Source organism: Cetorhinus maximus, chromosome 11 (genome assembly GCF_964194155.1).
Source record: "Cetorhinus maximus chromosome 11, sCetMax3.hap1.1, whole genome shotgun sequence".
In the NCBI taxonomy this organism is placed as follows: domain Eukaryota; kingdom Metazoa; phylum Chordata; class Chondrichthyes; order Lamniformes; family Cetorhinidae; genus Cetorhinus; species Cetorhinus maximus.
Window position 1 is genome coordinate 46,995,724 of NC_135889.1, and position 27,760 is coordinate 47,023,483.

The 27,760-nt window shown below is 40.7% G+C and overlaps 1 protein-coding gene across 1 annotated transcript in view; it reads right to left on the reverse strand.

The window, feature by feature from the left end:
• Positions 1–1,562: 1,562 nt before the first annotated feature.
• The window catches only part of LOC144686562 (PTB domain-containing engulfment adapter protein 1-like), a 421,104-nt gene continuing 394,906 nt past the window's right edge, over positions 1,563–27,760 (reverse strand). The window contains exons 11-13 of the mRNA XM_078551900.1: positions 18,493–18,628; positions 17,908–18,002; positions 1,563–7,758 (exon numbers count right to left, since the gene is read on the reverse strand). Coding sequence (XP_078408026.1) covers positions 7,687–7,758; positions 17,908–18,002; positions 18,493–18,628 — 303 coding nt within the window. The 3' untranslated portion in view covers positions 1,563–7,686. The remainder of the gene's footprint in view (positions 7,759–17,907; positions 18,003–18,492; positions 18,629–27,760) is intronic.

Below are 27,760 nucleotides of genomic sequence, written 5' to 3' on the forward strand. Positions count from 1 at the left end.
GATAGACTGTCCACCAATATCCATTACAAGCCTGCCGACTCCCACAACTACATCGACTACAGCTCCTCACACCCTGCTTCCTGTAAGGACTCCATCCCATTCTCTCAGTTCCTTCGCCTACGTCGCATCTGTTCTGATGATGGCACTTTCAAAAACAGTTCCTCTGGCATGTCTTCCTTCTTCCTTATCTGAGGTTTTCCACCCACGGTGGTTGACAGGGCCCTCAATCGTGTCCGGCCCATCTCCCGCGCATCCGCCCTCACACCTTCCTCTCCCTCCCAGAACCATGATAGGGTCCCCTTTGTCCTCACTTATCACCCCACCAGCCTCCGCATTCAAAGGATCATCCTCCGCCATTTCCGCCAACTCCAGCATGATGCCACCACCAAACACATCTTCCCTTCAAACCCCCTGGCGGCATTCCGCAGGGATCGTTCCCTCTGAGACACCCTGGTCCACTCCTCCATCACCCCCTACACCTCAACCCCCTCCCACGGCACCTTCCCATGCAACCGCAGAAGGTGCAACACCTGCCCCTATACTTCCCCTCTCCTCACCGTCCAAGGGCTCAAACATTCCTTTCAGCATTTCACTTGCACTTCCCTCAACTTAGTCTACCGCATTCGTTGTTCCCAATGCGGTATCCTCTACATTGGAGAGACCAAACACAGACTGGGTGACCGCTTGCGGTCTGTCCGCAAGCATTACCCAGACCTCCCTGTCGCTTGCCATTTCAACACTCCACTCTGCTCTCATGCCCACATGTCCGTCCTTCGCTTGCTGCATTGTTCTAGTGAAGCTCAACGCAAACTGGAGGAACAGCACCTCATCTTCCGACTAGGCACTTTACAGCCTTCCGGACTGAATATTGAATTCAACAATTTTAGATCATGAACTCTCTCCTCCATCCCCACCCACTTTCCGATCCCCCCCCTCCTTTTTTTCCAATAATTTATATAGATTTTTCTTTTCCCACCTATTTCCATTATTTTTAAATGTATTTCCATCCATTGTTTTATCTCTACCTTTTAGCCTTTTTCGATTCCTTCACCCCACCTCACTCCACCCCCACTAGGGCTATCTGTACCTTGCTTGTCCTGCTTTCTACCCTTAATTAGCACATTCTTTAGATAATATCACCGCCTTCAACATCTCTTTGCCCTTTTGTCTATGACATCTTTTGGTTATCTCCACCTATCACTGGCCCTCTATCCAGCTCTCCTTGTCCCATCCGCCCTTAAACCAGCTTATGTTTCACCTCTCTTCTATTTTTACTTAATTCTGTTGAAGGGTTCTTCGGATTCGAAACGTTAACTGTGCTCCTCTCCGCAGATGCTGCCAGACCTGCTGAGTTTTTCCAGGTATTTTTGTTTTTGTTTTGTCTAGTTACTGTTTGGTTGATTGCATCACATGTTTGAAGCTCTTTTAATTGTATCTCTATAGCAAACCAAAGCAGCTGCTGTACAGCATTAGAAAAATAACAGCATTTTATCAGCTTTCCATTTATAAGAATGGTTTTCATGTAAAACCTCTGAAGAGAAATTGATGTGTGAATGAGTCAATTTACATTTTTAAAAAAGTTTATTATTGGCAATTGAAGGAGACTTTTACAACTAGTAACATTATAAAGATATACCGGTGTTATGGGCTTGGTCTACCTCCAACTTCCAAACTGACTGAGAATACAACAGTATGCATCTATGAAGCAATTGTAACATTTTTTTGGTTCAGCACAATCTTTATGTATATTCAATAGTACCAGATACTGGTATAACACTGATATAATTATGAATCTAAATTATACTTTTTCCCCTAGCGATTTGACAAAATCAAACTTCTGTTAATTCATTAGCAGTCATCTTCAACAGATATGTAAAATTAAACATATATTGCCATCACCATTTCTATGCTGACAATCACCATTGTAAATTTAGGAACAGGAAATGGATTTAAGGGAACACAATTATATGCATGTAAAATTAACTCTACTTTGTTAAAATCTGTGACCAGTGACTTTAAAGTTACTTGAGAGGTGCAGTTTGATTTCTGAAAAAAAAAATCACTGATAACATAATCAGTGGCACATCATACCACCCTCACAATATAAATTGCATAAGACAAATATTGGCAAATATACTCAGATTACAGATAAGTATGTTTTAAAGCATTAAAATGCATCACAATGTGACTAATCTTCAAATGAAAAATGCCATTTGATACAGGTGCAGATAGAAATAGGAAGACTTATTAGATTCTGCATATTACAAACAAGAAAGATAGTTACATGAAATACTGGCAAAGCATGCAGAAACTTGTGTGTTATAATTTGTAGAAATACATTAATTCTGAAAAGGTTATGCCAGGTTTAAATGATCTACCCTTCATTCTACACTCTTGATTTAAAATAATCATCTTGTATAGTGTTCATGTAGCAGACTAGCATTACACTTCAGATGATAGACTTCAAATATATCTATGTAACCTGGGAGGATAATAAACAACTAAAATTACAGTTGAGATAAAGTTAAAATAATTGTTAATATTTAATTGGTCTGCACTAGTTTTTCTTATTTTCAGAACCAATAAATGATAAATCATTGTTTAAAGTAATATTTAAATTGCTTTTATGTTTGAAAATTAAATGTATTAGGTAATATTTGGAGGCGGATAAGGAGTTGTCTTACAGAGGAAGCAATTTCTACTTACAGCAACTAGTTACAGACGTGATGACAGGCTCACTTGTTGTACTGAGCGGTATACCTGTGGGGTTGCTACTGGATCCTTAGTATTTAAGATCTACATAAGTAAGCCGCATTCATAAAATTTAATGCAAGTTAATCCATCTTGTAGATACAACTTAATATGGCGAGGGCACCAGTCTAATCTGATGATATAGTCAAGTAACTATGGAAGAACTTAAACAATTTTGGAACCGTGTAGAACTATGGCAAGTGAAATTCAACTCAGGTGCAAGATGTTAGACATTGGAAGAAAAAAAGGGAACAAAGTGCTCAGTGACATTAAATTGATTAGAGGAGAGGTTGAGAGAGAGTTGCAAATGACATTACATGCAACAGTTACCACAATGCATCTACTGTAGAGCGGCAAACAGAAGACTAAGCCAAACTGCCAAATGAGTGGAGAAGTCTAAATGTGTTCAATCCTCTGCTCATCCGCTTGTATTAGAGGAATGAGTTATACACAAAACATCACTTTTTTCATTTTCAAATGAACTGAGTAAGAGATGGTCTCATATGGGCATACACAATATTAATTGGAATAGAAAAGCAGTGTCAAAGTAAACCATAACTGCAGCACGAGGAGGATAGGCACTGACTAGTAAAAGGACTGCTGTTAGAATGCATTCCTCATGCAAAGAGTAATTGGTACCTGAAATGGTCTTCTAGATAAGGCAATGGGTCCAAAAGCTCCATGATAGTGACACCACAGGTGCTTATGGAAGAAAGAGTTGGGTGAGCTAAATGGCTTCCCTCATCTCTACATATATTTATCCAATTTAAAACCAGCTCTAAAGAGGCAATTCTAACTTGGATACCAGGCAATAAGTTAATATTTATCTAGTGGGACCTAACTTCTGAGGTTCCACTCTCCTTCTGAAAATTATGATTTTAACCTAGCCTTCTGAGGAGGTGAGAAGGACATCAGCTGGTAATGGCTTCTTTAAATTTGCTGATTGGGCTCCAATGTCTATTTTAACCAGAGGTCAGCATGTGAGGCTGCTTTAGCCTTCCAACCCAACGGGAGAAGGCCTCTCTTAGCGACTTGACTCTTGTCGTCTGACATTCTGCTCCCACCTGCTGACGAGCTACCACTACCTGTTGATTTTGGGTAGATGATGCTGCAAGTTAAAATCTCCGAGGCCTCACATTGCTGAGGTGGGATGGTTTGCCGCCTGCATCAGCGCCCACCAATGCAAGTGCTGACTAGAGTTAAAATTGGGGCTATAGTTTTCTGTATTGTTTCACAAAATGAAATGTTGTAAAAGATAAATAATCAGTAACTGTTACAGTACAATATTCTAATAAGAAATAATAGATCTTTAAATACTGACGTGATCAAAGAAATTAGTTTGACAAACTACATTTATATATCATTTCTAACATAGCAAAATGTCTAAATGATATCAAATCTGAATTTAACTTTCATACAATTTAGTTATCTTAGCAGCAAGGTTTGGGCAACACATAATCCAGTTATTACATCATCCTCCTAGGCAAACATCAAAAAAGTACCAACTAAGAATTTGCCTTGTATCAAAATCACTTAATATGTACTATTTTCAGCATATTACTGAAAAATAAACATATGTAAAAATACACTCTTCCAAGACTGGGTAAACATAATAGTAAAAAGGGAAAGTACAGGAATTTTAAAATGAATAATAATGGGCAGATAATCCTACCCAACAAGTTTGTTTACTGGTGGTCATACAAATTCCAAAGCATTATCATTGTCTCTTTTCCTCATTAGATTACCGGAACTGGAACATTTGAGCCCGCATTCAGGTGTCCTAAAAATTTCAGCAATGGGTGTGGGATTGACAAAATTGAGTCTGCAGGTCTTCAATTTTGAAATTCCCCCTGGAAAAGTTGCCCATGCAATCTTCCCATGGACAGAAAGAGGTTCCGGTCAGGGTCAGATTGCAATCTCACACACGTGGCCTGTGATGTTGGGGTCACTATTGATGGACCTAGGGGAAGTTCGTTTCTCACATCTCCCCCAGTATTTTCATTGGGTTCAGCCTGTTTATGGAAGGCTTCTGAAATTCTGCCATGTTTGAGAGTTCGGGAACCTTGGGAGAAGCGTGCCGAGAAGTCAGGAACATTTTGATAGCTAAGTGTTACATGTTTTGACAACTTCAAATGCCATCATTAGATGCTATGTTATAAGTTAAATGTGTTTTTGCTGCGGTGATTGATCATAGGGCTCTGTCCTGCAAATGCGGGTTGACCATAACACTTACAAAATGCTGATTAATGTAGAGTTGCATTTGAGTACCTTTCCCATTGGGATAAGTGTAATTGTGCATTCAAATCTGAAGAAAACAGTGCTTGGGAGCTCTAATATCATGATCTGAAGTGATTTGGATGTGCACAGTGCTTTAAATGTGTAAAGTAATTGGACTTCAGATTTAACTTAGAGAAAATAAAGACAGCCATCTGCTCCTGACAGGCCATCTTGTGTAGCTTAAAACACACAAGCCATCTGTTATTTCATTTTCAGCTCCATTGTTGCAGCTATAATTGTCTATTTTTACAGGTGAGCCTATTGTGATTGCTTGCCTGAGTTTCAAAAGCTATTCTGTACTCTGCCTATCAGCCAATGACTGGGTCATATGGCCTATATACCTGGCATCACACCATCCCTAATGTTCACACACACTGTCATTCAACTGTGTGGAATGCAGAATGACTTTCTGGGCTGACAGCAGCATCCTATTAGTGGAAAATACCACTCATGTCACCATTGCATAATAGCAGCATGAAACAGCTTGCTTAACCTGTTTAAATGTTTGCGTTACTTTGACTTTCCAAGATAATTTGAGATAGACCGGCACTTTTCAGGTGTGAGAGTGGCGGCCTTTGGCCTATTTGTGAGTTTATTTGATATATAGTGAACAATGATATGATCAGGATTGCCATTGTTCTGCAAGATAACTTTGATGTGCTTAACTTTTGCAGCGAGTTTTCAAGAAGAATAAATAGCTAGGGCTCCACTTACAAGATTGCTAATAAGGTTAATCTTATAGCATATGGAGCTATATAAACCCCAATGCATATACTGACTGATGGAGCTAGGCTTGGGGTAGACAATAGTGGAGAGACCAAGAACAGATTTCTCAACTAGCATGCCAAAGAAAGGGCTGCTCTATCTCAAAAGCGAATTGAAGTGCAAGATGGAACGCATTAAGGTGTGTAAAGAAATCATTACATGTGGCTGCAGGTTCAAAAATAGTGAACGCATCACCTACATATTAGACATACGGATAGGGCAGGAAGTTAGGACTCATTTCATCAAAAACGTGTTTCTCATGGAAACCGATGGAAATGTCAGTGAGTACTGTACCTAGAGGAGATCCCATGGTTACACCATCTATCTAGGCATACGTGGTGTCATTAAAGCTGAACTCGACTGCACGAGTTGCTGTGTTCATTAGTTAAAGGAATACAGATTCAGAAAATGGTTGCCATGATATAGTGATGTGGCGCAAGTGTCAATGGCTTCCTTCAGCAGGTTTGTAAATAAGCTTGCAATGTCATAAAAGTACATGTGCCAGGTACATAGGCATACGTCCCAACAATTGGCTGATCGAAAAGAAACAACATATTCCTCCAGGCGTTCGTGATAGGCAGAGTACAGACTGTACTCCACCAGCCTATGTTTGCAAAACCTAAAACAAAATGTCTACTGCTGGATGTGATTCTGTAAGTGAACAGCACTTGCTGAACAATCCCGAGTGTGCAATTAGCTACGCTAACAAGCAACTTAGGATAATTAGTCATGCTATTAATGTGCTTATTTACATTTGCTAGAAGTGACATGCATTCACATGCAGGGACCCGCTCTTTGCGAACAAAAGGAATATTTTCAACCCTTGTGTCCTTTTTGAATTACCTGGAAGTATAGGGAGCTTATAGTTCCCCATTGGATTCTCCAAGGCAATGCCTCAGCGAATCAGAGTTAACCTGCCAACCCATCAGCAACCTTTTTCTCCAGTGGTATAAATTGTTGCAATCGTTTGAAATTTGGTATTTTTACATTTGTCCTAATGAGTGCCAGCTGAAAAGGTTTGCAAATGGTCTCTCTTTTCAGCAATATTCAACATGTTTGTTTGTTTTTACAACTGAATGACCACTGGAGAGATTTAATTTTTTTCAACCTCCTGCTGAGCTAGGTGATTCACAGCTTTTGAAACTCAGCCAAACATTTATAATGGGCTCAGCTATCAAAAACTATTAGAGTTCCAATGGAGTCTGTTGAAACTGAAAGAGAAGATTTTTGTTTTCTATTTCAAAACATATGGCCTATCAATCATAGGATTTCAGAAGCAGGCGGCTTTTTTTTTAGCTCCCCAATTGGGACTGGGTCCACGACTCCTGGAGGTGCTGCTAAACATGTCTATTTATGGAAGGGGCCCCGAGTCCACAAACATTGCTGGGGGTATGGTTTGAAACTTCCATTTTTAAAGGGTTCCCAAGATGGCCACCGAAAATCCAGGCCATTATCTCCAATGTTACTTGATCCAGTTTGCATCATGAACCCTTCATTTGAAGATATAGATGGGAAGAAAAATAAGTAGCACTTTCCTTTTTTTTTAAAGTAAAAATCTTTTTCAAAATTGGATCTTCATAATTCAGTGCTGTTTCTAATTTGAAAAAGATTTTTCTTGGAAAAATGTTAGAATTGAAAGAACAAAGGGATGGCTCCATAACAACGCCAAGCAGGATGCAAATTTTGTGTCAACATTGCTCATGAGCAATCTTTCTATGCTATTTTCTCACCAGACTTTAAAAAAGATGCAAGAAGAGAAGGCAAGCAGAATCAAGTTAAAATCCACATAAGGGAGGTATTATCAAATAACATGGAAAAGAAAAAAGCTTTTTTGGCACTTCACTGGCACTCTATGTTCATGATCCAAATGTGAAAATAATCAGTTCCTTAATGTCAACATCTACTGTCCAGAGGATCAAGAGAGAATACAGTGCCTTCGAGAGTTAGTCCCATTTTGAACCCCTCCTAGAAAACAATAAAAAAAGAAATGGTTTATAATTATAGCAGATACTTGCTTTCAGCAACAGGCAAACGCCATTAAAAAACGAACAGCAGTCAAAACTCCAAAAATAACCCACATCATTTTGTGCCACGATTGGATTGTTTTGCAATCTGTCAGATTTACTTATCAAGCTGTGGCTATATCTGCTTCAAAGAACAAAGATAGATATAGCAAGGTAACCGTAACATCAATCATTTATGTGCAGGAACCTAGGAATTCATGTAAAAGCCTGTTAACAACTGGTGTGTAAAACAAATGACAACTTATCAGGACTTTTAACTTCTTGGAATTGGAGGAAGGGACAAAAATGCATTTATGAGAGATCACTATGCATAAAAAGTTACTTATACCAGCTATTCCCCTGTGTAGTCGGGGATCTGAGCCTGGTTCAGCTGTTTTGATCAGTGAAACAGTTATCTAAATAGGTCCTAATAATAATTAGAGGCTAATCATTGTTGGATATTTCTGAAGTTTGCAAGCTGCTTGATTCCTTTCTGTGCTATCCTGAGCAATCACTCCAGGTTAACATAAGATCAGAGAAACAACAAGAATTAACTGGGCTTCTATTGATTTTTGAACACCTTTTAGAAAAATACTTTTTGATTATGATTTGCTGCTGTTTTGTGTGAGATTTGGTATTTGGACACTAGGGGGTGGTTTCCATTGGGTTTATGAACAATTCCTGAGTGAAGTGGTGAGAAATTTCTGTGACATGTTGCAAGAGGGCTTCCAGCTGATCTGAAGGGCATACATGGTGGTGGCTTTGGCAGTGAAGGTGGCAATCACTTTAAAATGTGTTTGTCTATGAATATTTCCAATGGGACAGTGGGGACATTAATAATATTTGTCAGTTCGCTATGCAATGATGCACACAGACATGACTGGTTTACCTATTGCTGGGAGCAAGAAAATAACAAGAGCCTCCTAGGCTCTGTCGAATGACAAGACTTCCCAATTTGGGAGCAGAAAAATCAATTCACCCTCCATCGTCAAGGTAAATGTTGACAAACTTAGGGCTGGATTTTTGCAACAGAGGCAGGAAACAGGAGCTGGATCTGTTTCGGTTTTGAAAACCCGCCTCCGGCAGGGAATTGACTGAAATTCAGGTTTTCGTGGGGTGATCTCTTAATTGCTATGGAGACAGCTTTCCTGTGCAATTAAAGCTGGTGGGGACAGGAATGGAGGTGGGTCAGATGAAGTTGGGAACTCATTCAGATATGCACAGCAGTCACTGGGGATGATGGTTGCCCTGAGGACAAGAATTTGTGCTAAACCCTGCCACTGCACCACAGGGAAGCGAGATGTCACACTGGAGCCAGGGGCATGGAACCCATGAGGGAGAGGAGGGACATCCTCTTCCCAGAGGATGGCATGCAGCAGGGGTATCTCTCTGCTTAGAATCATTTCCCTCTGCCTCCAATGCTCCTCCTCTCTTACCTCCTGCTCCTCCCTGAATGAGCTGCTCCTTCCAGGGCCTCACATTCTCAAGAGCCAAACCTCTCTGGAGTGCCATGTCATGGAGAGTACAGCAGACCACCACAATGACTGAGACCCCTGCAGGAGGGTATTGGAGGGCACTGCCCTACCAGCCCAGGCACCCTGCCCTTCGAGCCTGCAATTCTCCATGAGCTGTAAATCTGATATGTTGTCCAGTCCTGTTGAAGAGGACATCCATCACCTGGGTGATACACTAGTGTGCAGAAGTCCCCACTGGCAAGGGCACAGGCATCTGTGACCATCTGCCCAGAGAGCTGCAGTTTCCTTCGGCACAGGTTCTCAGGAGTATCCCGGTAGCTTCACTTCTGTCAGTAGATTCTGTGCTCAGGGTAGTGTCTCCCGCTCTACTAAACCCCTGGTCCCCCTCCTCTGGCCACCTGATGCCTGGCAATCTGGCCTGGCTGTGCAGGCTGCTGCCCCTCACCTCTGATGGCCTCAATTTCTGAGGGTGTAGCACCCATACCGAGCTGTGCCCTTCTTGGTGCTCAGGTGGAGTTCAAACTTATTCATTGTTCCAATGCCTATCTGATGCCTGGAGGGTGGTAACTCCCTGAACTGGCAAAGCTCTTAATGCTGACTCTTTCTCCGAACTGTGATGAACTACTGCAACTTTGAATTCAAAGTGGTAAGCTCTTTAATCTATGATAAACATGTACATTTGACCTTTTGAAACTTTTCTGGCTTCCATGATTTACCCTGAACATGGTCCTCTGCCTTCAGCTGGGCTGAGGCAGGCAGCTGCTGCATGACGGACACCCCCAGGAAGATCCAAAACCTTTCCAGTGACGGGCTTCTAACAAGCCCCTTAACGATGTTAATTGGGCTGACAAGGAGCAAGGGCAAGTGCACAGGCCTGCGCTACCCCCACTCTCATGAAGATTGGTAACGCTGGAAATGGAGGCAGAACATTGGCAGGCTCAATGTCACCGCCATTTTTCCTAGCCGCTTGCCTCCTTTAGGGCCTGATTCAGGTCCCGAAAATCTGGCACTTGGTTTTCCTTATAGAATGCTGTTGATTTTTTTTCTGTGAATAGCTGTTCCATGTTAGTTCAGCCACACAATCCTGTCCTTGACAAGACAGGATATTAGGGATGGAGGGTGAAGTGTTTATAGACCTGGTACCTTCTCAGTGTTTGCCCTTCAAAAGATACATGTCGTAGATAGCTAATTTTGTATGTTAAAGCTTTGATGCCTTTTGCACTGGAGTTTATTCATCACTTTATCAGGAATGGAGAAATAACTGGAATAAGAATCATTCAGCTTATTCTTGCAGCGCTTTTGGCAGCTAATTTTACAGCATCATTGGCATTAGACCAGATTGTCTGTGAACTGGTGCATGGCAGGGGAAAGCCCAAAGAAACAAGAAGAGGAAGAAACTATTTTCGAAATAGTGTATAAGTATATAACATCTTGCACATTGCCTAGTAACAATCTAACCGTTGATCAAAATAGTTTCCAAATAGATTTTTCAAATATTAATACGGTATCAACATGAAGAAAAATTCAACACTCATATCTTACATGTTAATGAGCAGGAACTAATTGTATTACTCCATGGCTAGTCGGTAAGAAAGAAACCAAGTCTTTACTTCTTTCAGACAGTGCTTTATTCCAACTCACATTAGACTCAATCACCCTTTATATTCTTTTGGAACACAACAAAAAGGGTCAATTAAACAAATCAACAACTTAACCATTTAAGGGGGTTTCCCCTTTATAGGCACCCAGTGATTGGCTTAGCGAATTAACCTCTAATTACTAACTTAATCATTTGTTGACTATTAACTATTGCCTATCCGAATACAATTTGGCATGTGGAATATTGTATTCTATGCAGACAAGGGCTGGCAGAAAGACACGGGGGTGCTACCCAAAAAAGGGAATTATATTGTAGAAGTTGCAAACGACAATATCACCAAAACATTGAAGCTGCAATAACTGTGGATTCCATGTCAAAATAACTGAAGGGCACACTTAGCAGAGATAAAATGAAATAGTTCTTCACGGAGAAGAGCATTAACAGGTGCAACCGGGTTTCCAGGACACTGGAATCACTTAAGAAATGGCTGGACGTTGTAATAGGTTGGGTTTTTTCAGCAAGGTGAGGTGAAATAGGCCAAAGAGTCTTGGTTATCCTTGCCTATACTAGGGGCTTTAGAATTAATTATATTTTTCTTGTTGGAGACATTATAAGCAATGTAAGTAGAATTAATCATGTTAAAAATTACATCCAGTATACATGTAAATGATTAATAATTCAAAATAAAATGTACCAACCATCGCTGACGCTGCTAGGCAGAAAGGCAGGCATAAGAAAAGGATAAAATATTATTACAACAGAATTCAGCAAGGCTCTAAAATGTTAATAACACATAATTAAAACTTTGCTTTTAGCTAATTGAAAACAATCATAACTCATCATACAATATTACTAATACCTTAGTTTGCAAATAAAGAATTAGCCATTCAGGAGGTTTTTTGATATCTAATTTTGAAAGAATAACGTAAACCTGTACAGCTTAAAGAGCAGGTCTCATCATCGGTGCACTTCTTAAAACCAGACAACTTTTGTATGTTCCATTGGCAAACAAAAGTGGAATTTCAGTCATCCAACATGCAAAAATCACCCAGGAACAGTGCGCCTTTAAGTAATTTATATCATGTGCGCTAAAGCAATCCCCACCACTCTGCTGCTTAAAAAAAGACCCATTTATATAGCATCTTTTAATCTGAAAGTGATTTTCAAAACATGAATTACTTTGACTATTATTACATAAGCAGCATATAAAGATACAATTTTAGATTTTTACCAGCAGCATGAAAGCAACAAATGACAAGATAATTGAGACAACTATGGTAAAAAAATATAGCTTCAAGCCAGATCAGACTAGAAGCAGAAATGAAAATTAGGCCAGCATGTGTGAGTTGTGTGTGTACAAGTGGAACTTCTTTTAAAAGAATGAGAAATATCATACTTACAGGGAGGTATATAACGTTTTTCCTCATTAATTAAATTTTAACATATGCATATACAGAGAAACAGAGATAAAGTAGTGCAAAAATTAATGATGGACCAAGTATCATAACACGCTATGATAAAGCTAAACTACTTATCATTCTGAGCTGTCAAAACAAATAAGTATGCAAATTCATTTAAGCAGCTAATTTGCAAATGGTCTTGAGAGGAATTCAGTTTATATTAAGCCCAAGTACCAGTCATTGCAAGAGTAGAGTGAATTCTAACTTCTCTTAGTAGGTCCTTACATGGACTGAAAAACGTTTACACTTTGCTTTAGATAATACTTCCTCCCAACCATGACAGCAGACACGGATTGCAGTTTGGCCAGTACTATTTTATGGGGGATGAGTCTGCAAATATTTTCTGCTAATACTTAATTACCAAACTAAACTGCAAGTTAAGCTCCTGTACTGAAGCCCAATACAGAAGTGCTCATTTTGGTGTGCATCACATCCCTTTGTGCCCTAAAGCAGGGTATAACGGACTGTGAAAATAGACAGAAATCAGTTTGCCTGATTTGCACCACAATTTGTTTCATGGCTAGATCTAGATGTGTGTTTGACAGCAAGTGGGAAATTCATTACCTTACATCAACTTCCCAATGATCAAAGGATCTCTCCCCTCAGGGTTGGATCAGCAGAAGCATCTACTATAAGGACATTATTGTGATAACGATGACGATAATGGTAATAATAATGATCCAAAATTGGCTGAGAGGCAGGAAGCAGAGGATGATAGTAGAGGGATGTTTTTGTGACTGGAAGTCTGTTTCCAGTGGGGTTCTGCAAGGCCCTTGCTGTTTGTGGTGTACATAAATGAGTTGGACTTAAATGTAGGGGATATGATAAAGAAGTTCGCGGGTGACATGAAAATTGGGAGGGTGGTAAATAGTAAGGAGGATAGCCGTAAACTGCAGGAGGATATCAATGGACTGGTCAGGTAGGCAGAGCAGTGGCAAATGGAATTCAACCTGGAAAAGTGTGAGCTATTGCACTTGGGGAGGGCTAACAAGGCAAGGGATTACACTATGAATGGTAGGACCCTGGAAAGTACTGAAGATCAGAGGGACCTTGGCATGCATATCCACAGGTCTCTGAAGGTAGCAGGGCAGTTAGATAAGGTGATTAAGGGATACATGCCTTTATTAGCCAAGGCACAGAATACAAGAGCAGGGGGGTTATGCTGGAACTGTATACAATGCTGGTTTGGCCACAACTGGAGTACTGCATGCAGTTATGGTCACCACATTATAGGAAGGATGTGATTGCACTGGAGAGGGTGCAGAGGAGATTTACCAGGATGCTGCCTGGGCTGGAGAGTCTGAACTATGAGGAAAGATTGGAGAGGCTGGGGTTGTTTTCCTTGGAGCAGCAAAGGTTGAGAGGGGACCTGATAGAGGTGTATAAGGTTATGAGGTGCATAGATAGGGTGGATAGGAAGGCACTTTTTCCATTAGTGGAGGGTCAATAACCAGGGGGCATAGATTTAAGGTAAGAGGTAGAAGGCTAAGAGGGGAGTTGAGGAGAAACTTTTTCACCCAGGGGGCGGTGGGGGTCTGGGACTCACTGCCCGAAAGGGTGGTTGAGTCAGAAACACTCATAACATTTAAGGAGTATTTAGATGTTCATTTGCGTTGCCATAGCCTCCAGGGTTATGGGCTAAGTGTTGGAAAATGTGATTAGTGTAATCAGATCTTTGTTGACCGGAGCGGACACGATGGACCGAATAGCCTCCTTATGTGCTGTAAATGTCTATGAGACATCTCCAACTACAATGGTGCACAGGAGTAGCATAGGCAGTTGTGTTCTGAAACTTGTCTGTACCTATTTTGACACTGTCCTTTAATTGTCTTGACCCTTTAAATTAGACTGGCACATAATTTTCTTCTCCCAACACTGGTATCAACCTAAGACTGCATGCAGTGCTGTGAATAATTATGTAGACTAAATTAGATATAGAATTGAGTATTGCTGGAACTTGACATTTTGGATGACACTTTCACCAATTCTCAAGTTCTAACTCAAAATGAAAATTGTCCCTCTGCGTCGAGTGAGTTTTCACATCCTTTTTGCAGTGGCAAAATAGTGGAATTTCAAGAAGATTCAAGATTTTAAAATACAAAACAATATTGGGAAATGGCAGCTTGTGTCTGAGTTGGTCATTGAGAGAGATCCAAAAGATTCAATGTTTAATTGGGAATGCAAGAAGCTGTAATATTTTTGATTGACTTAATTACTTTTCATCAAAATTTGTGGTTCAGATTTCTGGAGGCTATTCCCAGGGAAGAGCAGTGACAGATCAACAGAGTCACGTGTAAAATATTTTCAGGCTATGGAATAGCTTGAAAAGTTATAAAATGAGTTGAAACCAATAAACAGATGTTCTTCAAAGCCACATTTTGCTTTGATGCCAAGTTAAAACTTTGGAAAAACTACATGCACAAAATTTAGTTTGGACTCCTGAGAGGAACGTGAGGCTGCTGGCAGCCGTTGCCACTCCTGGCAATGCCTGCTTGGCCTGGCTTGTTACAGCTCTTCTTCCAGATGGAAGAAGAGTCTTGGTCAGGGCCAGATACATCAGAAAAACATGGAACCATTGTGGATGGCTGCCCAAAGCACCACTGCTCTGCTTTCTACACTCCCTGCTCATCCATTTCCAAAGACAACTTCAAGCAGTGTCATGGCTGCTATTTTCCTTTTAAATGATCAGCCCGTGCTTAGCTCCTGCCTGTGCCTAATGTCCCTAATTTGGTGCTGAACTCGCCTCTGGCTAATTAGTGACTGATACTTTGAAAAGTGCATTGCATCATCAACCCTGATGCAGTGCAGGGTCAGAACCCTAAGTGTTGGTTGTTGAGTTTACAACTCCGGAATGAGAGTTTGTTCCTTTGTGTCTTATAATACTAAAGACTTCTTCATCATGGAGGAGTGTAGCAACACAAATTGCAACGATGCAATTCTATATGCTTGTTTTTTTCCAAAGTAAATACCTGAGTATTAACAGGGGTGGCTTATACAGGCAGGAGGGCAGAGTTTCCAACCGATCCCCGAATGCTGTGGAGTTTAAATTCTAAAGGTACAACTTTTGGCCTTGATAGGATCCGTGCCTGGAAGTCAGTCCAACTGAGAGGAGTCCAGAGTAGGCCATAGGACCAGGTGGATCTGATCCCTGACCCAGGTGTCTTTTTACTGGAGGGGGAAGGGGTGGGGGTTGGGGTGGGGGTGGGGTTGGGGTGGTGGAGAAGCACCCCTAATCCTCCTGGCCCACAAGCAGTGCTGTAAAGGCATCTGCTTTTTTCCTGAAGCTGCCCTTGCATCCGTCCACCTGCTTGGTTTCCCAAGGCTTAGGAAATCTGGCCAACCACAGATAAACCTGTAAAACAAGTTAAGTTAGAGCCCGGCAGCTGCACTAAAATATTCAAATTCTCAACCTCCCTCCTGGGAGCTGATCAGTTGTTTGAGCATAGGAACAGAGGAGCAGAAGTCAGTCATTCAGCCCATCGAGCCTACTCTACAATTCAATACGATCATGGCTGATCATCCACTTCAATGCTTTTTTTCCCAAGCTATCCCCGTATTCCTTTATATCATTGGTATTTAGAAATCTGTCAATCTCTGCTTTAACATACTGAGTGATTGAGCTTCCATAGCTCTCTGAGGTAGGGGATTCCAAAGATTCACAACTCTCTGAGTAAAAAAAATTGCCCTCATCTTGATCCAAAGTGACTTTCCCCTTATTTTGAAATTGTATCCCCTGGTACTAAACTCTTCAACCAGGGGGGACACCTACCCTGTCTATCCCTTTAAGTATTTTGTACGTTTCAGTGAGATCACCTCCCATTTTCGAAACTTTAGAGAATACAGGCCCAGTTTCCCTGATTACTCTTTATATAACAGTCCCGCCTTTCCAGGAACAAGTCTGGTGAACGTTCGCTGCACTCTCTCAATGGCAATAATATCCTCCCTAAGGTAAGGGGACCAAAACTATAAGAGTATTCCTGGTACGGTCTAACCAACGTTCTTTACAATTGAAGCAAAACTTTGCTACTCCTTGTCCCACCTCTGTTAAACCCAGAAGTCAGTGGGTTGAGGTTGGGTTTGGGATTTTGAAAACTTTTACTCTCTGATCCGGCCTCAATCCACCTGGTTTTGGATGCTCAGTTAAACATAACATGGTATTTATATTTGAAATTATAGTGTAACTATCTTTAAAGAAGTATGATTCCACAGCATAAATATTCTATAGGTACCGGTTTAGACCAATGAGGAGGAAATTATCCATATCGATCACTGTGGAGCCAATAGACCAGAGTTTTATTGCTAGTCCTATGTCACTCTATGGCTTGATTATTTTTCTGGGGCGGCTGGGGGGCTTGGGGGGTGCTTAGTGGCAACTGTCAGTGTTCCCCATCATTAGCCCACTGAAAGTGATTGCAATTTAGGGATGGATGTCAGGCATGCATGGATTAGCATGGAAACCCTTAAGTTGCAGTCTTTCACCCAGGGTTCTGACACAGGCTGAGCCGTGGCTTCCTCCCTAGAGTCAGCAATCATTGAAATCAGTGAGAATTACCACTTTTTCCCACACTCACATTGCTCTTGCGAATCCCTTACTCCTTAATAAAATTTGATGAATAACAGGACCTGAAAAACTAATTTTATATTTGTGGAGTGCTATTAAGTGATTAAGTAAAACATTTTTAAAACTCCTTTTTTTAAACTTCAAAAATGTTTTTTCTCAATATTTTAGCTTTTACCTTCATCCCAAGTGTATGCCCAAAAATGTATTTATGCCATGTACAATTTTTAAAAAGTACTTTTATTTTAGTGTGTTTTGTTTCCTGGTTGGGTGCCTATGAAAATCCTTTAATATGATTGGCAGCTTGGATTACCTGATGACAGCCGATAACCTGATGCAGCTCCATGTTGTGAATGCCGAGTGCTAGAATCAGTTAGAGTATCACTGTACAGTGATAGAGAGATTGCTAGAAATCAGCAGCGAGCATCCTTACTTGGCCACTGACTGCAAACTCTGGGCCATCGAAAAGAATTAGATTGGAAAGGAATCTTTTAAATTTTACTCTCCAACAGTTACTGCATAACCATGAAAATACCTACTTGAGCTAGCCAATTCTGCACCCAAAATACATTCTATGTGAAGACAAATGCATTTTGCAATCACAAACTGGATAGTGTAAGTTCCTTTTAGTAAGCCTGCATGCGTCTTAAAAATTCAGAGTATGTGTTCATTTTCTCAAAATTTACACCTTAAAGGTCACAGGTCCATTCTGTCATTATTATGAAGATATGCTCTTTCTGTTACTCTGCTCAACGTACTGTAGTGATCCTCCTGAAAAAAAAGTTCACAGCTGAATTGCTGATTTGCATGCAGGCTCTCACGGATTCGTAAAAATGTTGACATATACTCATTACCTTCCATACTCTGGAGTATTTGCACTCGTCACATTTAAGAAATGGAGAACATAAATAGGTTCCCTTAATAGTTTTGCTTCCAGATCCAAATTTCAACTAGCAAAATCATGCCCTTAATGCTAAAAAAAAAAGCAAATTGTTCAACGCATGACTGGATCAGTCACCTGCATTTCATCCAGTTTGGACTGAATGTCTGGTGGAAAGTCTCCGCCACCCGAGATGAAAGGGTCAAATGGCTCAGCACCAAAAATATCTCTTCCTGCAAAGAATATAATGAAGAATAATTTTAGTCTTTGCAAAACCAAATGAAGTCATCTGGTAACATGGGAAAATTCATAATCACCACAATTTTTACATTTGTTGATGGAACATACTGATTTATTTTGTCATAAACAATTAATATTTTGGACTAACTGCTGACATTAACTTCAGAAATGTTTATGCTAATTTTTTATGCAAAAGAAGTTGCAAAAATAAATTACTTTTGAAGCCTAATTTGACTCAACCATGGAAGATGTATAATTTACATAAACATTCAGTATATGTAACCAGTCCAGAAAGAAACTTTGTTACATTAAAAATCTTAGCTATTTATGTCAGTTATCATAATTCAACAACTGGTACATTTCACTGCCAACATACATCATTCAAAAAACATTCAGGCTGATGATGAGAAAATAAATATTTCAAATAATTGAAAAATACAAAAGGTGGGATATATGTTAATACAGTTTTTTAAAAAAACTCACTGGTCTCAGAAGATCTAACAGGTAAAGGGGGAAGCTCTGTGCCATTACTGGATGGTGTAGGTAAAAGAGGTGATGCTGGTGAAAATGGAACCATGTCAAATAGATCTGTGCTCGGAGACTGAGGTGCCATTCCTCTCTATAATTCAAGTGAAGCGGAACATTAGCAGAAACATTTACAATAATTACCACTACCAATGCAGTTGATTTTAATACAGGTAAATATGTAATTAATATTCAATATTTTATGACAAACCGTGCATATGTAAGCATTTGCTGACACTACTACATCCAAAATCCAACTCCAATAAAATATCAAAACATTCTGCATCTTGATGGATGAAATAAAATGCACAGGAGTAATGCAGCATTGTGTGGGTACAGAGTAAAAGTTAAAAGTTACAGAAATTTCCGCTTGAAATTGTTTTTATTTTGTGTTTCAGGAATGTTCTGAGGAAAACTCACAAAGCTCTCATTTGCGAATCTAAATCTAATCAGTAAAACTTCCTTCTATACAAAGTAAGGTTGAATTTATCACCCTTTATGCCTAATGCAGTCAGTCTGTTCAGCTGTTCATGTGACTCATTAGGCTCAAAAGAGGTTTTTGTTTGATGATTTATGTGCTCGAGGTCCACGGGAAGACTGAGGGCAGGATTTTCCCTATGGGCTTCGGACCACTAATCTCAAGCCCGCAATGTGTGGCGAACAGTCATCCGGCAGTGATTTTCCGTGAATTGGTCAATTCGTGGCCTGACGATGGAATCGCTGTCAGATTAAGGACTGCAGGCAGGCTTTCAAAGCTGGAAGGTCAATAGGTGGCCCTCCAGAACTGAAGGAGCAGCTGCCTGCAGTTCGGATATGAAAGAGAGATAGAGGGTGTCTCCATTATGCGGTACCCTCACTCCAACTTTTCAAACTTTGACATTAAAAAATATCTTCAGCTGCCAGGCCACCATATTGAGGGGGAAACCCCTTCACAGAGTGGTGCGTGATCACAGCTCAGGCAAGACCTGTCATAGCCTGTCTGGAGTGCAGGCCCTCCCAGTTCACCACTGGAATGCTGTCTCCAGGCAGATGGCCTAGCCCCAATGCCTCGGGGCCCTGTGGTCAACTGAAATTTTCCAGTCAGCCTCTGATTGATTGCTGTGAATTGGCTACCTAATACTTGCAGCAGGGAGCCCTGCCGCCTCTGATCCGGCCTCTTGGAAAATGGTTTGGCCGCTTGTTGGAGCTGGCAAAGCAGCACGCCGGATCTTGGCGCAAATCTTTGCGTCTCCATGACTCTGACCTCACCCACATCAAGGCTGATAAACCCTCCCCTAAGTAATTGGAACACACTCCCATTTTTGTCAACATTAAAGGCTCTGAATCATTCTTAGCAGCATTTAGATCCAGATAAGGGAACTTAAGATGTAAAGGGGCAGTAAGAATATTTCCAGTGTACACACTGACCAATACGCAGCCTTTTTTAACAGAGTCTATCAATTTAGATGCAAAGATATTTAATTTCTGGCCATGTTGGCTTTGTGACTCTGTCACTTCCAGAAACCAAGTTGAAACAGCTCAACTGGGGAGGGGGAAAGAAGTTTTCATCGCACAAAACAAGGATGGTTTCAAACCCAACTCTCAGAAGTAAGCTGTGACACTGAGGTCCCAGGGAGACCAGAAATTTGGTGAAAGATCTTTGACCTTTAACTCTGTTTCTCTTTCCACTGCTGCTGCCTGATCGGCTGAGATTTGCCAGCATTTTCTTTTTAGTCCAGATATTTATTTAATATAAAAATACATTGTATTCCTAGGCTCAGCCATGAAGTAGTATGAAAAGCATTCAATCTCCAGCACTCTCAGGTCATTCATGAGAGTGACAATGTTCAAAACGCAGCCATTATATGAAGACTCCAGATATGATGGGAAACAATCATTGTGGCATCATGAAAGTTGATGCAGGTGCGAGAATAATGGATGATTAGAAAATAGCAGGCTTGCTAAATGAGTACTTCATTTTCACAGTGCAGGAAGAAGAAAAAATCCTAGTGATACAATGAAACCTAAAAATAAGTCAAGTGCAGGAACTTAAAGGATTTAATTTTTCCAATTAACAGCGGTGGAGAAAATAATAAGGCAAAACCCCAGAACCTAACGATTTCCACCCGGAGTACTAAGCATGTACATAGGGAAATTGCCGATATGTTGATCATAATTTTTCAAAGATTTCTAGGTTCAGGAATTCTACCTTTTCATTGAAAAATTGCAAATGTCACTACATATTTAAGAAGGGAAGGAAAAAACAAAACAGACTTGGCAATTTAGCATCAATTGTGGAGAAGCTACCAGAATCTATACATCAGCGATTGAGTGACTGAACACTTGAAGAAGTAACAGGTACTCCAAAGATGATGTGGATTTGTGAAGGGTGAATCATTCCGGACTAGCATGGTGGACAGTGAAGAGTCTGTGAATGGTATTTATGGTCGTAATTTTCCCTGAGTTGCTCTAAGTGCAGTGGCAGGCGTGAAGGACAGGCTTTTGGGCAGTAACATCCACTCCCTGGCACGTCCCGCCCCATTCATAATGCATCTAGGGAAACATGTTGGATCACTAGTGGGCAGGCTCGGATTTGCCCACCGCACCGTGGCCTCAGCACTTCCTCGCTCCAGTTGCCACATTTAAAGTGCACCAAAGCACAGCCTACTTCATGTCTACAGATATGTGCCTTCAGGCAACAGATGGCCACGAAAGCAAAGGAGATGGCAGCCCCCAAATTTAGGAGGGGGAAGGAGGAGGAGGGAGGAGGAAAAGGAGGAGGAAGGATGGGGGAGGAGGATGGGGGGAAGGGAGGGGGATGATTAGGATGAAGGGGGTGAGGAGGGATGAGGGGGGTAAGGAGACATGAGGAGGATGATGAGGAGGTGGATGAGGAGGGGGTTGAGGAAGGGATGAGGAGGGGGATGAAGAGTGGGCGATGAAGAGTGGGACGAGGAGGGGGGTATTAGGAGGGGGATGAGGAGGAAGAAGAGATTGAGGAGGAGGATGAGGGCGGAAAAAAGAATCAAAGATTCCTCTTCTAATTTTGTCTCTTTACTCCTCTTTCTGAAGTCAGTAATTCAGCCAAGTGCCTAGGCAGGCCGTAAAACAACAATGGCCATTCGCCATAACCGCCTCAAATAATTTAAGTCAGCCAAATAACCAAAGGAGCCATCACAGCCAAGCTTGATTCCTCACTCAATGTCTACAACATGAACATCTAGTTGGGAAGGTCAGAAAGTAACGATCTGGAATTGGAATCCTGGCTAATTCTTCCCCATATTCCAGTGAACTCTGGCTCAATTATGAAGTGTCATCAAAGTTTACTGACTTCACAGAAGAGAAACTGAACTGGGAGACTTTCTGTTCTGTATTGCCCAGCTCCACTTTGCACTTTTACCAACTAAGCTAATGTAGAAGTCTATCATCAAAAAATTCTGATGCAGGTGAAAAATATCTTTAAAACTGAAAATAATTAATGATCTACAGTGTCTTTATAATTTCTCAAAAGCATAGTAGCAAGAACATTCCTGCATACCTGGTCATTCTTGCTGTAATGATAGAAAAAGACTCAAGAATTTCCATAATAATATCGTGCCCTTTTAGCCTCTTACATGACAAACGATGGCTCTGGAAGCCACTGATGGATTCTGCAAAGTTCATGACACCAAGGTTACTGGAAGTTGCTCAAATACTGAAATGCTATGTATATACCAGATAAAAGAACAGCTTACAAGTTCCAAAACAACCTCAGGCTAAAGATCAAATGGCCATAATTTGCCCTCAAAATTATAGTGAGGCTACTGGCACTTCTTGTTATTTATACATAAATGGTACAGCAACTTCAGGGGATGAGCAGAAGTGCTGTTAAGCACAAATATCCAAAGGCTGCTGTCCAAGTTCCGCATTCTACTGTTAGCTTTGCAAAAACATTTTGGCGGTGTCTGCCTCACCATTAATCTAAATTTAAATAGCTGACATAACAAAGATACGCCAAATATAGTCACAAGCATTCACACTGCTTTTTACACATATGTGGCATCACGTGCAATCTCAAACGCTTTCCAACTTGGCTTCCATTATGTAGGATCTCTCACTTCCCACTCAATGGATTTGACCCTCGAGCCACTTTCACGGGCAGCCATATTCTAACCGAAGTTCCCAGATATGATTAATATTGGCAAGTCGCATGTCTGTGAACCCTCTCTCATTCAAGTCACAACAGTCCTGATGGTATAATTAGCCAGAGTTCCTTTTTAACCAACTAACCAACACACCTGGTTCACAGTTCGGTTCTCTGATACAAACAGTCAGCTGTCCCACACATTGCCTCATCAAGAGCACCTGGAGTTGTATTTACTACTTACTGCCAAACAGACAAATAGTACATTTGTAGAGAGCTCAGCTTGCTCCCCTCACATGAATTCTGCGTTCTGAACTGGCTGCCACAAGACATGCTGGAACCCGACACCACTGCAATTAGCTTTCTATTTACTTGTTGCTTCAACTTTCATCCCCAGAGCAATCTCAGTTCACATGGGTATTTATTGGAAACTAATGATGTCATAACCAAGAAACCAATTACACAACTTTCAGACTATTTCCCAGTTTCACTTTTATCTTAAAGGGGACATTGCACAAAAAGAAAATATATGCTTTTCCCAAAGCACTTGGGTCATCATTTTCTATGCCAGAGAGGTTGTGTGGAGTCTCATTCCTTCAATAATAATTGTTGGAATATTTTGAAAATGTAATTTATTTCCTTTCTATTTTTCTTGGTATCTCTTTCTGTACCAGATTTGACATTGACTTTAGCCATTCTAATTTACACCTGTTTTCGTTCTAGTACTAGCAATTTCATAATCCTTCAGTCTGGTTGGACAAGGGGACACACAGTTGCTTTCCCTGGTCGCTCATGTCCTAGATGCACTATTTCTCTCACTGTGCTGTTATCAGCTTGTACTTTTGGCAACTTGCTGTGCAAGATTTTTCAAAACCTAAACTTGCAAGGGTAGGTCTAACTAACAGCAGGTACAGAATTTTATGGATCCCTGCAAGTGTGTTCGCAGACAGGAGAACCCATAAAATTCCATGGGTGTTTTTCCTGCTGCCTATCCACCCACCAATTAATCGCCACTGAAGGGAACCTTCTCATCCAGCTGGCAGGAGGAGATCAGCAATGGGCGGGAAGCCTGGCAGGTAAACCTGCTGGGGCCTCGGGCAAGAAAGGAGGGGAGGGAGACAGTTGCCTTCTTCATGGGCCTCCTTTCTCACTTGGAGGTCACCCCAAAGTCTGCACACCCCCCCAACCAGGTTTCCCCTATCCTCCACCCCCAGCCTGTGCAGCCCAGCTTCCAAACCCCCTTGCCTCCCCCTACCTGAGCTTTCCATTCTGACCCTTTCAAGAGCCCTTCCAATGCAGTCCCAGCAGTGGCCACATCTCCCTGTGACTTGATTGGCAGCTCTCAGGCGTGGGACTTACTCTCCAGACAGGGGTGCAAGGCCCACCTCAAGCCAACTAATGCTTCTCGGGGGTTAAACAGTTACAGGCCAGCCAGCCAGAGTGCGGGCGAGTTTTATGGTGACTTTTTTTGGCAGTGAGATGGGAAACCTCGCCACCCTTAAAATCCTGCCCCAGATTACGTTAAATGACGTAACAGCAAATTATGGCCTAATTTTTAATGAAGGTTCATACTTTGTTTTTGCATCTTATTATATCGTCAGAGCCTCATAATAGTGAAACCAGCCCAAACACACTTATTTATGTATAATACGACACTAAAATAGAACTACTTTAATAACTAGAAACACATTGATGTGGAAATATAAAAAGTTACTTGTGGTGATTAAAATAGTTTAAATTATTACACTAAGGTGCTTTTTATTATCCAATGGCAATCATAATTGCAATTTTAAAAGAAAGATAATAAAATACATAAAAATAGCAGGAAACTGCACACAGTCTAAAGTTTTTGTATGTGTGCATGTACTTGCAGATAGATGCATACCTACATGTTTGTTCACATAGCTGGTAAACACTTACATAAGTTGTTAGTCACAACTGGCAGTTAGTTATGGTGAAAAATATTAAAATTGCAAAACTGCACAGCTTTAAAGATCAAGCTGACTCAATGCAATCCCTAGATGCTAACCCGATGATATGCCTCAAGTCAGTTCACATGAACACATTGTAGTAATTTTCCATTTTCCAAGCTGTTGAAACTCAAAACGTGTTTCAATGAGACTTCCAAATTGACGTCAGTTATACAGAATTTGAGACTGTGTGGGAGTATGAGTGCTGTAAATAAAACATGACTTGTCACATTGCAGCAATTTGTCTTGGATTTGAACAGAATGAAAAGACAATATTGCAACCAATTACACCACCATTCCTCTTTAAAGAACTGTGATAAGCGACAGATAAAATATTAAAAAATGACAACAGGTATCTTTTAAAGGATAAAACTGTCTTTTGTACTTAAAAATAACTTCGCTAAACAGTATATTGTAATGACAATGATTTGATTGGTTAATTGAAAAGATTTTCTTGTATTTTTTATTTTGTATCAACGAGCTGCGCAGAGCTGGATATTGCAATCTATTGGCTAGGTTGTGTAATGCACAGCACCTCTTGCCATCATGCACAATTGGGTGTTTTAACTTCCATGCATGGATGGTGTGTAAAAGGAGTGTATACAGAACTCTGAATTATTCAATTGTGTATTTGCAAGCCCACATATTTAAATTACATTATCAGTTAGTAATCCTCTCAAAATATAAACCATACGACATGCACATACTCAAAACTGTCAAGCAATTAGGAAACTGTATAAAATAAGTCAGTAAGCTTCTCCACATTATGATTGACTTCAAGTAGCATGCATAACAATTCTACTACATTGCTTATTTTAACTAAGAGAAAACATGCATGTTAAAATTACGCGAGGCCGTGGAATACTAAATCCATTCATTGCTCGTTGAAGGGTGTTTTTGGGTGAAGGTGGTGTTAGTACACTCTCTGTTAAGCTGGAGCCAGAAGGACTTGTTGGGGTAAGTGTAAAAGAGGCTATTTCAGGAAATGACACTTTTTCCATATTATGGGACCAGAAGAAAGTTGATGGTCTCTGACATAACTGCAGTTGGTTACTGGAACTGATGTGCAACAGCTGTGAAGAAAGTGACAGAAAAAGAAGGAACTGTTGATTTTGAGACATTAACATTGACTTATTCACTTGGTACAGTTTCCAAACTTTGTTTATTATAGTTTTATGCTCTAAACATGCATCAAATATCTAATAAACAAAATTGCTCGAATTTAATTGATTCAGCAACATGAGAAATATAAAGGTGTTTTTCAGAAAAATGTTAAAATATTTTTTCCCAATGTTCGGGTGTACCCCTGAGCCACTCAGTCCAGATCCACCCTTCAGGAAGGTAGAGCGAAACTTTGTTACACTTTCTGGGAAATAAGTTAGGCATATTAATTATTATGTCCAATCGTCCTATTCCCAATAGAAAATGCTGGGGTTCAGAAGATAAAGAGCTTGATTCTTCTTAGTATAATTTTAAAAAGGGGCTATTGCACATATCTCTGATGCCATTAGATTAGGGGACATGGTAGTGTGGTGGCAATGCCACTGGACTTATGCACTGGGGACATGGGTTCAAATCCCACCATGCCAACTGGTGGAACTTAAATTCAATTAATAAAAATCTGGAATATAAGACCATGACAACTAACACTGATTGTTATAAAAACTCATCTGGTTCATTAATCTCCTTAACAAAAACAAAAACAGAATTACCTGGAAAAACTCAGCAGGTCTGGCAGCATCGGCAGAGAAGAATAAAGTTGACGTTTTGAGTCCTCATGACCCTCCAACAGAACTGAGTAAAATTAGGAGAGGGGTGAAATATAAGCTGGTTTAAGGTAGGGGGAGAGAGGGGGGTGGGGGGGGGGGATGGTTGTAGGGACAAGCAAGCAGTGATAGGAGCAGATAATCAAAAGATGTCACAGACAAAAGAACAAAGAGGCGTTGAAGGTGGTGATATTATCTAAGAGAATGTGCTAATTAAGAATGGATGGCAGGATACACAAGGTACAGCTCTAGTGGGGGTGGGGTGAAATAAGACTAACAGGGCATAAAAGGTATAAATTTAAAAATAATGGAAATAGGTGGGAAAAGAAAAATCTATATAAATTATTGGAAAAAACAAAAGTGAGGGGGAAGAAACGGAAAGGGGGTGGGGATGGAGGAGGGAGTTCAAGATCTAAAGTTGTTGAATTCAATATTCAGTCTGGAAGGCTGTAAAGTGCCTAGTCGGAAGATGAGGTGCTGTTCCTCCAGTTTGCATTAATCTCCTTGCCTGGTCAGGCCTACATCTCACTCTAGACCCACAGCAATGTGGTTGACCCTTAACTGCCCTCTGAAATGGCTTAGCAAGCCATTCAGGTCAAGGGCAATTAGGGAAACAAATGCTGGTCTTGCTACCAACGCCCATATCGTACAAAGTATAAAGAATTTATCACCAATGATTGTGCCAGCAAGCACTAACAGAGTGAGGAAAATCTGTTCCTCAAACTTTTAACCTCCAACAGAATAGTGACTCAACATTAGAAATTGAAGGTACATAATGCAGTAATGCAATAGACACGCTACCAGCATCATGTCAAAGAGATTGATAAATTCCACAAGCATCGCTTGCAAGTGACTCTTCCCATTAAACTTTGATCTGAGATCACCAATGTAAAACATTTGTCATGGCCTGGTATGGTGGATTGTTGAAGTGATCACCCAATGAACCAAAGTTTAATTGGACCAGCTAAACCACTCGGATGCCAAACAGGAGGCTTATGAACATATTTTCCACTGTGAGCTGGAAAACAGCAATCAAGTCTGTGGAGGCAGAAGTAATAGAAAAAAAACTAACAGAATTCAGGGACTGCTTTCCCTGCTTCCAACTCTACCTAGGCAGATCCCGATTTTGGTGGAAAACTCTTGACCTGAACATACATGTATTTGAGAGTTGCAGTCATTTTAACACATGTAGCCCCTCTCCTTTGACCTCGTGTCATAGATCCCCTTTGCCCTCTGATTTTCACCAGTAAATCAAATATTTTCAGACATCAAAGCAAAGGAAAATCAGCTCTCTAATGTCTTCACTGATCCCTCTTAGTGCCTCTCCCTCTGAAAATATATGGTGCAAATTCATTAGAAAGTGAAAAAAACTACAGAACTGTGCAGTA